Source organism: Impatiens glandulifera, chromosome 3, assembly GCF_907164915.1.
Source record: "Impatiens glandulifera chromosome 3, dImpGla2.1, whole genome shotgun sequence".
Taxonomy (NCBI): Eukaryota; Viridiplantae; Streptophyta; class Magnoliopsida; order Ericales; family Balsaminaceae; genus Impatiens; species Impatiens glandulifera.
The window spans coordinates 44,781,259-44,794,052 of NC_061864.1; the positions used below are offsets into that span (position 1 = coordinate 44,781,259).

General features: G+C 33.2%; 1 protein-coding gene across 1 annotated transcript; it reads right to left on the bottom strand.

Moving 5' to 3' along the window:
* Positions 1–275: 275 nt before the first annotated feature.
* LOC124930261 (MATH and LRR domain-containing protein PFE0570w-like) lies at positions 276–4,304 on the bottom strand. The gene is made up of 7 exons (XM_047470614.1): positions 4,242–4,304; positions 3,727–4,122; positions 3,462–3,545; positions 3,230–3,310; positions 3,053–3,135; positions 833–924; positions 276–628 (listed from the first exon to the last, which is right to left on the bottom strand). Exons 1-7 carry the CDS (start codon positions 4,302–4,304, stop codon positions 276–278), a joined length of 1,152 nt encoding a protein of 383 aa, XP_047326570.1.
* Positions 4,305–12,794: the final 8,490 nt, after the last annotated feature.

The following is a 12,794-nucleotide window of genomic DNA, read 5'->3' on the forward strand; positions in this document are numbered from 1 at the left end:
CTTCATTGAACTTCGTATGGAGTCTTATACTGCTCCATCTGTCAAAAGCTTTTATTCTCTTAAAGGTAGTGGACTCAACCTCCTCCATGATGAGATAAAGAGATTGCTCCACCTCCGAGATAGATTCGGGAATATCAATCAAGGGTCCTTTACCTTTACCTACAACTTCAATAGGCTTGGCAGCAGGACAGGTTCCTTAAAGATGATACACTATGCAGCTTGAACTTCTTTTAAAATTTTTTCTAGAGAAAAGCCGGAGAAGGGAACTGCTACCTTCAAAGCAATAGCTTTAGGTTGAGGGCAATTGTCGGTTCTGTAGTAGGAGTCTGAACAGCTGATATCTCGGCTACTGGACCGGCTGGCTCCTTAGAAAGCTCTCTAGTAGGATCCTCTACAGTTTTATCAACAATAATAAGACCAACTGACTCAACAACTGGTGATTTAGTTTGTTCCTCGATAGTAGGAACAACAGGCACTACGGTCAGAGAAGGAATATGTGGTACATTAGAAGATGCTTCTGCTGCAGGAATATTAGCAGTCTGGCCAGCAGGCTCGGCAGACACTGGTTTCTTAGTTTGATTCACAACAGACACCTCAGTAGGCACTACGGCCAGAGGCAAAACATGGGCTACCAAGGGAGACAACTCTTTAGTAGAGTAATCCTCCAGTCTAGCCTTCTTCGCTACGGAGGTAACCTTAGCGTTTTCTCCGACAAAAGCCTACTTTTGGCTTGTGGTACTTGCAGTCGACTCCTGCACCCGCACCTTTCTCCTATTTGTAGGGGTTTTACGACTAAAGGTCGTAGGACGCTTATATTGAGTGATCGACTAACCACTCGACTGTGGGACTGATGAGGTGGACTTGGCTTCTTTAACCACCTTCATCTGTATGATGTAATTCCCAATAGTACTATAGTTCCTTATCCTGCTCACATTGATTTTGGCACATTTTCATAAGGGAACTTACAGGTTCTCAAGAACTCTACTGAGTTGGACTGAGAAGCCCACACTCTACTTCTTCGGCATAGACACCATCAAGCATAGAGTGGAGAACAAGACATATGACCAGTTGATAGCTATCCCCTTTGATATGGTCACCATAATCTCAATTCTCTCCTGGGTGTGGGCGACGAACGACCCTACTCTCCCCTAAAGAGACTTGACGAAAATATCATTAAGAAGACAATACTTAGACTTAAAATACTTCTTCTTCCCGTGAAATGCGACGGGACAAGAAATGTCTGAAAAGAAGATCTCACGTGTATTGTAAGAATTCACGCGTATTAAAATAACTCACGCGTATTGCTTCTCTATAATATTTTCACACATTTGAACCAGCTATAACAAACTATGATATCAAACATTGATTTTGTATCGAATGGTCCGTTGGGAGCTGATTCAAATGTGTAAAATTTTTATAGATCATAAAAATAAGAATATATTGATTCAATAATTTTAAAACTTTGCCTCTCTATAAGACTTTTACACATCTTTACCAGCTACAACAAACCTTGATATCAAGATTTCGTCTCGAATAGTTTGTTAGGAGCTGGTCCAGATGTGTAGAAATCTTATAGATATTTCATTGTGAACCTCTATGATCAAAGTTTGCCTTCATATATAGAAGTGTAAAGGACATAGAAAGAAGTGTTTCAACAATATGAATATACTGTTTCAATAATTACAACAACTCACGCATATTAAAACAACACACATGGATTACAACAACTCACGCGTATGACAACAACTTAAAAGACTATCACATACAAGAATAATAATTCATAGGTCTATAATTTGGTTGAACAATCTGACTTCTCACTTTTGTCTAAAAAATTCATGTTATCTGACACCACGTCTTCTAGACCATGTTTAGTAGTTAGGTACTCTATATACATTAATACAAATACACCACAGTCCCCAATTGATTTTATTTTTGGTACTTCTGGATGTGGGAATATATGAAATGTGAAACTGTCCTTGTCATCTTAAGATAGTTGGCAATTTCCACTTCAGACATTGCTTGTTTAAGAAAGTACGAAAAAATTTCACATAGGGGTTGCATGAATTGTGCAAATTTTACGCACATGAAAATTGATTGATCACAATCGTACACGTCAATTCACCATTCTCTAAGTCGCACCACACAATACCCAGTACATAAAATCGAGGTTAATTTGGACATAAATATCATCAACCGTACTCCACATCATCATATGTCTTTCCTCTGCACCCAATAGTACTCCAAAAAGTTTGTATTAAAAGAAAAGTCTTTTGGATCATCAGAAAACTTTTGATAGTGTGCTGAAAATATAGTAGTTAGATGAACATCCGTGATTGTGATATTCTTAGTGTGAGTCTTAAGGTAAGTGTGTGCTCTTTTTTTTAGTATAAAACATGCAACATTGAAATTCTGCACAATACGCGTGAATTATATAATAAGCATGATTCCACAATACGTGTGAATTATAAAAAAAAACATGAATGCTCTATAATGAAGAATAACTCATCAGTGAGCCACTTAGTTTTCCTTAGCATTGTATTAAAGAATCTATAGCCTATAGAGCTAGTATTGACATCCACCATTTTAAATTCATTTTTTTCCTCATCAAATTCGTCAACTTTTTCAGCTGTTTTGTATGAATTTTTACCTAAGGATCAACCTTGATGGAATCTTTGACCCACATTTTTTTAGAAGGGTTGGTGTAGGGAGGAATTAGTCTCGACCACAACTTCTTTCACTTATATTACACTGTAGTATCCTTAACTTCCACCACATCCTCATCCACCTTCTTCTTGTCCTTCTTCTCTAAATCCTTCTTCTTGTCATCCCTATCCTCCACCTAGTATGGCTTCTTCTTGTCCACCTTCTCTACAAACACATTCTCCTCCTCTTTGTCTACCTTCTTTTCCACCTTCTCTACAAACATATCCTACTTATATTCTTTGGCTTCCTTCTTCCCCACCTTCTTATGCACCTTCTTCTTCTTCTCCATCTTCTTCAAAAACACATCCTCCTACTCCTTGTCTTCCTTCTTCTTCATCTTATTTTGCACCTTCTTCTTCTCCACCTCTTCTTGTCCAAAAACACATCACCATCCTTTACCACCACATCCTCCACCTTCTTCACATCATCCACCTTTTCCACCAACATAACCTCAATCTTGTCATGCACATTGGAAAAAAATAGATAAAATGCGTAAACCAATATAAAAAGCGTGAATTGTACATACCTCATCCATCTTTAGATCCTCATGCTTCAGCACCACATCCTTCTCATTCACCACATCTTCCACCACCTTCTCATTCACCTTCTACACATCCTCCACCTTCTCTACCAACAAATCCTCAATCTTGTCCTACACATTGGGAAAATTTATACAAAATGCATAAACTAATACAAAATAAGTGAATTGTACATATCTCATCCTTCTCAAGATCCTCATCCTCCACCTTCTCATTCACCTTCTTCACATCCTTCACCTTCTCCACCAATAGATCCTCAATCTTGTCATGCACATTGGAAAAAATTAGACAAAATTTGTAAACCTATACAAAAATTGTGAATGTAAATTGTACATATATCATCCTTCTCCACAAACAGATCCACATCCTTGTCTTCATTAATATTCTCATTCAACACATCTTCCTCAACCTTCTCCGCATCATCAATCTTTTTCACTAGATCGTCAATCAACACATTCACCTTCTCCTAATCTTCTTCATTCACCAGATCCTCATCCTTCTCCTCCAACACATTCATCTTCTCCAAATCTTCCTCATTCACCAAATCCTCATCCTTCTCCTCCAACAAATTCATTTTCTCCACATCTTCCTCATTCACCAGATCCTCATCCTTCTCCTCCAACACATTCAATTTCTCCACACCTTCCTCATTCACCAGATCCTCATCCTTCTCCTCCAACACATTCACCTTCTCTGAATCATCCTCATTCACCATTTCTTCATCCTTCTCCTCTAACACATTCACTTTCTCCACATCTTCTTTCTTCACTAGATCCACATCCTTCTCCTCAAACACATTCACCTTCTCCACATCTTCCTTATTCACCAGATCCTCATCTTTCTGCTCCAATAGATCTTCATCCTTGTCTTCCTCATTCACCTTCTCCACATCCACATCCTTGTCTTCCTCAATCTTCTCTTTTCTTCCTCATCCTTCTACACCACCACATCCAAGATCTCCACTACCTTTTTCTTATCATTCTTCTTCTTCTTTTACACCTTAACATTCTTCTTCTTCTCCACCAACACATCCAAATCTTCCTCCTTAATGTTATCCCGCATATTGGAAAAAATTAGACAAAAAGCTTGAACCTATATATAAAGTATGAATGTGAATTGTACAGACCTCATCCTTGTCTTCCTCCTCCACCTCAACACTCTCCTCCTTCTTCTCCTTCAAACTTCCCTGCTCTATTCATCCTCTAGTGTGTCTGACATTATGCCAAATTGTTCTTATAGTTGTTTCAACATATCTTTTCAAGATTTGAGATTTATTTCAGTTTTTAGTTCATTTACCTCCTTCGTCATTTAATCCAATCTACATCCATCATGGGAAACTGTTGATGTTGGATTCATTTGAGGGCCATCATATTAGAGAGTTGTCGATGTTGGAGTCATTTGAGATCCATCATTATCTTCTTTAATCCTGGTGGTGCTCTCGACATAATGAGAGGTGCTAGGGTTGGCGGTAGGGATGTGGGTTCTTCTCCTCGTGGAAGGTTTGGAAAGAACAAAATGAGAGGTGTTGGGGTGAGTAATTTGTCTTCTCTTCCTCATGGCAGGTTTAGGAGGAACTACATCTTTAATCTTTTCATGTTTCCTCTTTTTGGAATCAATTTCAAATAATAAATCATACAAATTACCTCCCATTTCTTCAAACTCCTCTCCACCATACAAGATCTTATCATCTTCATACACTTCCATCTTTTTGATAACATTGCCTTGTTGGGTAGTGTGAAGATAAGAGTCGGTTCTCTTCCTACTAGATTTATACTCTATTATCCTTGGGCAGACAGGCTCATGCGCTTGCAGCATCCTCTAGGAAATTTTGGGGACAAACTTTTTCATAACCTCATAGGTCCACACTTGGAAGGATAGTGCGAACCTAAATATGGTAAAAGAAAATTCGACTTTCTTGTCTTCCTTCTTGCCCATGGCTTTCTTCTTGTCCAGATATACCGACCTGAAGTGTTCCAGGTCCTTGTTCAAACCCTTTAGGGTTGCTATGAAAAACTTTCTCCATATAATTTGGAGGAAAGTGTTAATGTCCTCGATCATGCGGAGGAGTTTGATATTTATTATCGTCCTTGAGTAAAGGGAGAAAAGCTAATGGAAAATTAGGAATACCAACCCCAACTTCCATGCATCTTTCTTATCAAAATAGAATACAAATCTTGAGTGAAGGTCTCCTGTTCTAAAAATCATATTACAATCATATTACTTCCAACCATTAACAACTTAATTGAAAATGGTTTCTACGGTAGAGGATCTCCCAAATTTGAGGAATGTGACCAAGGCAAACTCCTTCATCCCTAAAACACATCTCCTCTCCATTCACGAGGAACTACATCTTTTTAGAATTTGAGTTGTTATTCTTTAGGAGCATTTGATGGATTATCATTCCTGAGAACCGTAGTACAGGGCTCCTTTGAATAAAAATCAGAATTAATTTGGATCTACCATTTCTATTAGATCCATTGCATCAAACTTGGTAGCAATGCTTGACAGACTGGATTTCTATGATACCCCTAGAAGCAAACTTAAGAATTATGATTGACTACATCTACAAAAAAACAAACAACATTGAAACATTGAAGTAAGCATATCAACTCAAGTAAAACAAGATTAAACAATACGTGGATATTGGATAAACCATAACCAACTCAAGTAATCAACATCAGACAATACGCGGATATTTCAATATACACATATGTACAATGCTCGTGACGTAGCAATATGCGGATATAATATAAACCCTAAACCATGCATGTATGCAAAATAAGACCATTACAATACACTGATGTATTACGCGTGAGTGATGAACATTGAATAAGCAACATCAGAATATACACACATAAACCCTAAAAGCTAAAAAAACACTAAAAATTAAGGATTATCCATCAATATATACATACATTGGAGTATTACACATAAACGCTAGAATAATAAGGACATTAAAGATAAACCCTAAACTCTAAACTCACATGAATATAGGAATGATGAGACAGATAAATAATGATGAGAGTTGAGCGATGATGATGTTGAACTGATGTTGAACGAAGTTGAACTGATGTTGAAGGAAGTTGGAGAGTAGAGTCGTGGGTTGGAGATAGAAAGTCGTGAGTTGAAATGTTTTTTTAATAAGGGTAAATTAAGCTTTATATACTACGAAATACGCGTTTTATATTATACGCATATTATGTAAAATGCGTATAATAAAATACGCCTATTACATAATTCGCGTATAATATAAAATGTGCATGCTGAAATACACATGTTACATAATGCGTGTATTATGTAATATGTGTATTTTATTATGTGTGTTTTACATCATACGTGCATTATGTAAAATGTGGTAATGAGTGGTAATGGGGCATCTCAGGGAGCAAGACGGACACTTCGTAGGCCGAAAGTGTCTATTTTGCAATGTTTATCAAGAGTGGTCATTTTTCTAATTTGACCCATTATCAAGGTCATTTCGTCAAATTTCAAAACACGCATAGAATAAGTTATTTGGGGGTAAAAGGCTAGTTTCATAGTTATTTAATTTTTCAAAACACAAATCTTAATCACATCATATATATATATACTTTAATTTAAAGTTCCATATTGTCCAAAACGCCAAATAAGTGACCAAACATGAGTTATCAGGAACACAAAATTAAAGTACCATTTTATAAAAGGGCCTAGAAATTTATATCCAACCTTTGTGTCCATTCAAAATTCTAAGATAGGCCATAATTATTTATTAATTACTTTTTTTTAGGTAGGGTAGTTAGCCGACATGATCAACACATAATGGGATTAGCCTATTAGGTTAAACATGAAAATATAAAATGAATAAGTAAAAGAAATAGAAATGTACCCGTAACCAAAGACTGAATTGATCGAACACAACGTAGTTCACACTTTTATTGATCATACTTGAATTATATTACAGGAGAGTGAGAGTGAGAGTGATAGAAAAAGAGAGTACAATAGAGACTAGAGGGGTCGTTTTCGCCTCCCCTACCAAATGAAAATGAACAACTATTTAAAGGAAACTATTTTAAAAAAGTTAAAAGATGAACAATGTTTCATGGGATTCCTGGGATAAGCTTTTCCGCATATTCCGAATCTTGTCATTGTCTTCCGCATGTTGTAGATCTTGTTTCCCATTTAAATTATTATTTCCCTGGATGATGATCCAACTTCTTTCTTTGATATTTTTTCAATCAAAGTATCTTTGAATGCTTCAATAATGTCTTCTATTCCGACATCACTTTGAGCATCTTGTAGGTTATCAGATGCCATGGTTGAATCTAATTTGTTTGATTTATTATCATATTCAAATTTAGACATGAAAGACTTTTTCATTTCTTCAATATATGTAGATATCATCTGCTCTCTTGTCAAGTTTTCTGACCTCATTCTGAACTTTTTGAGATATAATCAAATAGAGACGGAGCTTTAACTAATTATTGTTTTTCTTCATAGAGGCTTATTTTTTGGTGTATGAGGTCCATTATCTCCTTCCTGAATCGCTCATTCGTTTCCGAGTCTATTCTCATCATCTTATCCCAAAATTTATAATGAGATGATCTGTACAAACAGGGAATACCTGTTTTGGTATAACCAAATCTGGGTACACATTTCTAAATCCATGGAATGTAGAATTCTGTAAAGAAGAAAAATGAAGCTATTCCTTCAATATATAAATTTGCGTCTTGTTTCTTCTAAACCTGGGGGAGATATCGCTCCATTTATCGAAGAAGACTTTAATTTCTTCTGGAAAACCTTTGGACTAGGACCAAAACAATAAAACCAGTTTATGAACCAGTGGGGAATATCTCCTCTATAAACATTTGTGCTTACCATGATGAACCCGGAATGTTTATATTTATTATTCTTATAATTTAGTGCCTTAGTGAAGGCATCCCAGTAATCCCAATAATTGAATTTAATTGCCCTTATTTTATTAAACGACAATTCTCTTTATTTCATTGAGAATATTCCCTAGTCTTCTAAGGATATTGCCTTTTTTTTTTATCATTTTACTGAAATTATAAATTTCTTTATTTGCGCTAAAGAAATGTGATATTTCACATGATCCACTTTGAATAAGTATTTGTTCGTAAAACATTCAGGACTTATAAGTCATTGATTGTATGGATATATTATCCAAATACCTCTGCATTATTCTCCATGGCTCAATTTTTCAACTGAGGTTTTTTTCTTATAAAAGAAATATAATTTCTCTATATTCATTTCTAATAAATACAATATTACTGGATTTTATTTCATCATCTCCCAGTATTTTGGCGTATGTGGGATGGTCTCTTTGGCTCTCAGGATTTTGAGAGAGATCCATTACTTTTAGCTTCTTTTTCCATATTGAGATATAATCTCTGAAGTTCTACCTCGGCCTTTACCTCTGAGAGAGTAGGGTCCCCTTCCTCAATTAGAGAAATGTTCAAAACCCTTGCGCTCATTCCTATAAATTTAATAATTCATGGGTCAAGAAATCAAGATGATTATTATTTATCCCTTTTTTATATGCTATTTCTAAATCAAATGGGACTAAATGAGCTTACCATCTGGCAAACATTTGTTTTGATACATCATGTTTAAATTCTTTTTGAAACATAAATTTAGCTGTATTGCATTCTATTAGTATAATAAAATTTTGATTATATAGATCGTCTTAAAATTTTAAAACACATTTTACTATGGCGAGTATTTCTTTGGCGATTGTTGCATAAATTTTTTGGGATTCATTCCATTTTCCTGAATGGAATTTGACAAGATAGACTTATTTTGTTTCTTGATTTATTTAAGTCAATATTCCTCTGAATCCTATATCAGAAGCATCAATATCAATTATCTTTTCCCAATTTGGATTACTTATCATTAAACAATGAAATACTCTTACTTTATTTTTAATTCTTTTAATTACATCTGTATGGTGATTTGACCATGGTATTGAGATTTTCTTCATCTTATCATATAAGATTGTTGTATCTTCGGTTAAAATCTTATAATAGGGAGTCACATAATTGAGTCTGCCAAAGAATCTTTGTAAACGTGTTTTATTAGTAATTATATTTGGTATTTTTTTTCTGAAAATTCTATATTTCTATTAATAGGAATAATGTAGTCTTTTTCAATGATATGACCTAAAAATCTTATTCTTATTTTAAAAAGATCTATTTTTGGGTTAGAAATTACTAATCCGTTTTGAGTTTCAATTGTTTTTGAAAAAAACTAGTATATCATAAATATAAATAATTATAAATGTGCTATAAGGATTGAAAACACTATTCATAATTTTTTGGAATTCTAATGGATCATTTTTTAATCCGAATGGTATCACATTCCATTTGTAATGTCCTATAGAGACATTGAAAGTTGTTTTTATACCTATCAGATTTTTCAATCTGAATTTGCCAATATCACGATTTTAAATGGAACATAGAAAATATTAAACTATCATATAGTTTATCTAGTCGATCTTTTTTATTAGAAATTGGATGCATAATCCATTTTAATACCTTGTTGAGGGGTTTATAATTAATTACTAATCTTGGCACGCCTCTTTCAATTTCTGAATGTTTATTCACATAGAGTGATGTACATAACCGAGGGGATTGTGATGGGCTTATCAACCCTTTTATAATAGAGTATCTATCTCCTTTTTACATAATTCTAGATATTTTGAATTCATTTGGCAAGGTCTTGCCTTTGTAGGAATATTATTTTCATTAAAAGATTCTTCATAGGATCGTGAAACCATGTGTTTCTGTCTATCCTAGAATGCATTAGGATGTTCATTACAAATATCTATTGAAATTTGATCTCTCAGAAGACCAATTTTTTCTTGTAATCTGGAATTTCCTAATTGTTCATCAATTGTTACTAAACTTATTTCTTGTTTTATAAAATATATTTGATCTTGTTTTTCTTTGATATTATCATATATTCTATGTAATATTTTACTTAGTGGCTCAAACATAAATTCTAGAAAAATATTATTTCTCTGAAAATTTATTGTAATACCTCTACTATCGATCATCTTAATTGGGTAAATAATGTTTAAAAATTGGTTCCAAGTATAACCTGGTTCAATATATCTTTAGCAAGTATACAACTTTGAGCAATGCACCTATTATCAGTACATATGTAGGCTTTTGGAAGCTTATATTGGATTTGGAGTTTATCTCCACCTGCATGCCACAGAGTATTACTCGTTTTATAAAAATATCTAGTAGGAATTAATCCTTCTTGAATAACATTTAAATCTGCTTCGCTATCAACCAGGGCAGTAAATGACCTTGTATAATGATTATCTATTAGAAGAGATATTTTAGGTGCCATTTTTGGGATTTAACCATTTCTATTGTGGATAAGAAATTTTCTGAGAAGATGTTTTCTTCAATTTATATTATCTCTTTTTTATTGTCATGAGATTTACTATTTTCTTGAGATGTATCCTCAAGCTTAGTTATTCTTGATTGTTGTATGACATTCTTCCTTTTTAATATCTTAATTTCATCTTTTAGATTATTAATTTCTTTATAAAGATCTTGTAGAGATATATTTTCTTCTTTGTTCTAAAATTTATTTCTAAGTTGGTTCATTAATTCACTCATAGTATAAGATTTATTATAATTTAAATTCTTATCTTCTGTTTTTCTCCTCTATAGGATGAAGTTCCTTCTTCAGTACTAAACCGATCTATGATATGCATTCTTAATTTTGGGTCTCTAATGGTTTTTAGTAATTCAAAAGCATGATTAGAGGTTAAAACATTAACTTTCATATCTGAGAATTGATATATGATTTTATATAAATCTGATTTCTCAATATTTTGATTTTGTTCTAGGTTATCACCTTCTTTCTTAGGACATTTTAATCCTGATCGACATGGATCACATTCGGAGTCTTCTGAGCTTAATTCAGAAATGTTTTCATTGTTTAGAACATCTAGTTCCTAATTACTACTTGTTGAATTTAAATCAAATTCTTCATAATTAATCTTTTTGTGTGTTCTAGGATTTCAAGATTATTAATTTTTTTCTTTGCCCAACATTATTTTGATGTATGTCCAAATGTTCCACAGTTGTGGCACTTCCTATTATTTTTGAATTTTTTTTAACTTTATTCTAGATTTATCCTCCCACCTTTTATTTATCATCTCTAAGTGTTTTTGGGATGGTTTCCTATATTTATAAACATTTTTATATTTTAACCTTCTATCTTTGCTAGATGTTGGATTAGCTATATCAAATTATTGGCAAAATTGTCCTAATTGTTGTTTACCGCTTAGACTTTGTCTTTTAATTTGTTGGTTTAGCCTAATTTCATTACATAAAGATAACCCTTCTTGAATACATGTATCTATAAATTCACCATATGTGTAGGTTTCATATGGTATCATTGTATGACTCTTTTTGAGATTTATTCTAACCCTTATATATATATTCTCAATCATCAAATTACTTAATTAAAATAATCAGGGGCGGACGCATAAATAATTTCTCGGGGGCTAAATTAGTTATACTTATACTACAATTTTTACCGATTAAATAAATGTATTTACTAATTAAAATTGTACAATGATAATATAAATCGGGAAAAATCCATTAATAAACACAATTAAAAAGTTTTTCTTGTTGATGAGTCGGTACAAAAGAATACAGTTGTATTCTATGGAACTCCATTTAGTGAAACATTCCAATATATTTTTCAATATAAACTATCATTCATTCATTCGTCTCCCATTCGATTACGCAAATCAGTCTTTAAAGTCTTCATTGTAGAAAATAAACACTTTCAACGGATACAGTTGCAACTAGTAAAACTAAATTCATCTCTATCAAACGATAAAGCAATGGAAATACTAAATATTTTTCTGTTGTAATCAGTGTATTGAAGAAAATTGAGGATCATCCCATAAATTAAATAAGTAAGCCTAAAGTTGTTGTTCCAAAAATAAATAATCAGTGCCTCTAAAATCTCCAGGATAAAGTTTAGTAAGGCGGATGAGCGAACATCAAATTGGGAGAATGAATTTATTGGATGAAGACATGATATACAACCAAGCATTTCCATATTAACTTTTAAAATCGATTATTCATCTCTTACATAATCAAATCAAAAACCTAACATTAAAATTCAAAATTGTGATAAAATTAATAATAAACAAAAACTATTAACAAACAAAAAATAACTTTATTAGAATACCTCAAAAAAGAAATCACGAGATAATGAAGAAAATTAGTAATGAGTCCCCTTTTTCTCTTTTCCTTTCATAGATATCAATTAGCATAAGCTCGTTCATATTAAATATTATTATATAGTTCAATTGACTAAATTTGTTAACTTGGTCCAAAATATCATTCTATCCATTTTCTTTAAAGTTTTGACCATAGAGTAGTAAAACTTAAAACAGAAAAATAACACACTTTAAATTCATTAGCCCTAAATCACTAATTGAAATTGGTTTCCACTTATCCAAAAGCTAAAACCCTAAATGGATAAATCCCTAATCCAATGTTATTGCTCGACTATTGA

Excerpts from the sequence above, each read along its gene's own strand:
- LOC124930261 (XM_047470614.1), bottom strand. The coding sequence starts at position 4,304 with ATGCGGGATAACATTAAGGAGGAAGATTTGGATGTGTTGGTGGAGAAG. Across the intron at positions 4,123-4,241 it reads AGAAGAAGAAGAATGTTAAG|GTGAATGAGGAAGACAAGGA; the intron begins GTGTAAAAGAAG and ends GATGTGGAGAAG. Across the intron at positions 3,546-3,726 it reads AGGAGAAGGATGAGGATCTG|GTTTACAAATTTTGTCTAAT; the intron begins GTGAATGAAGAA and ends ATTTTTGTATAG.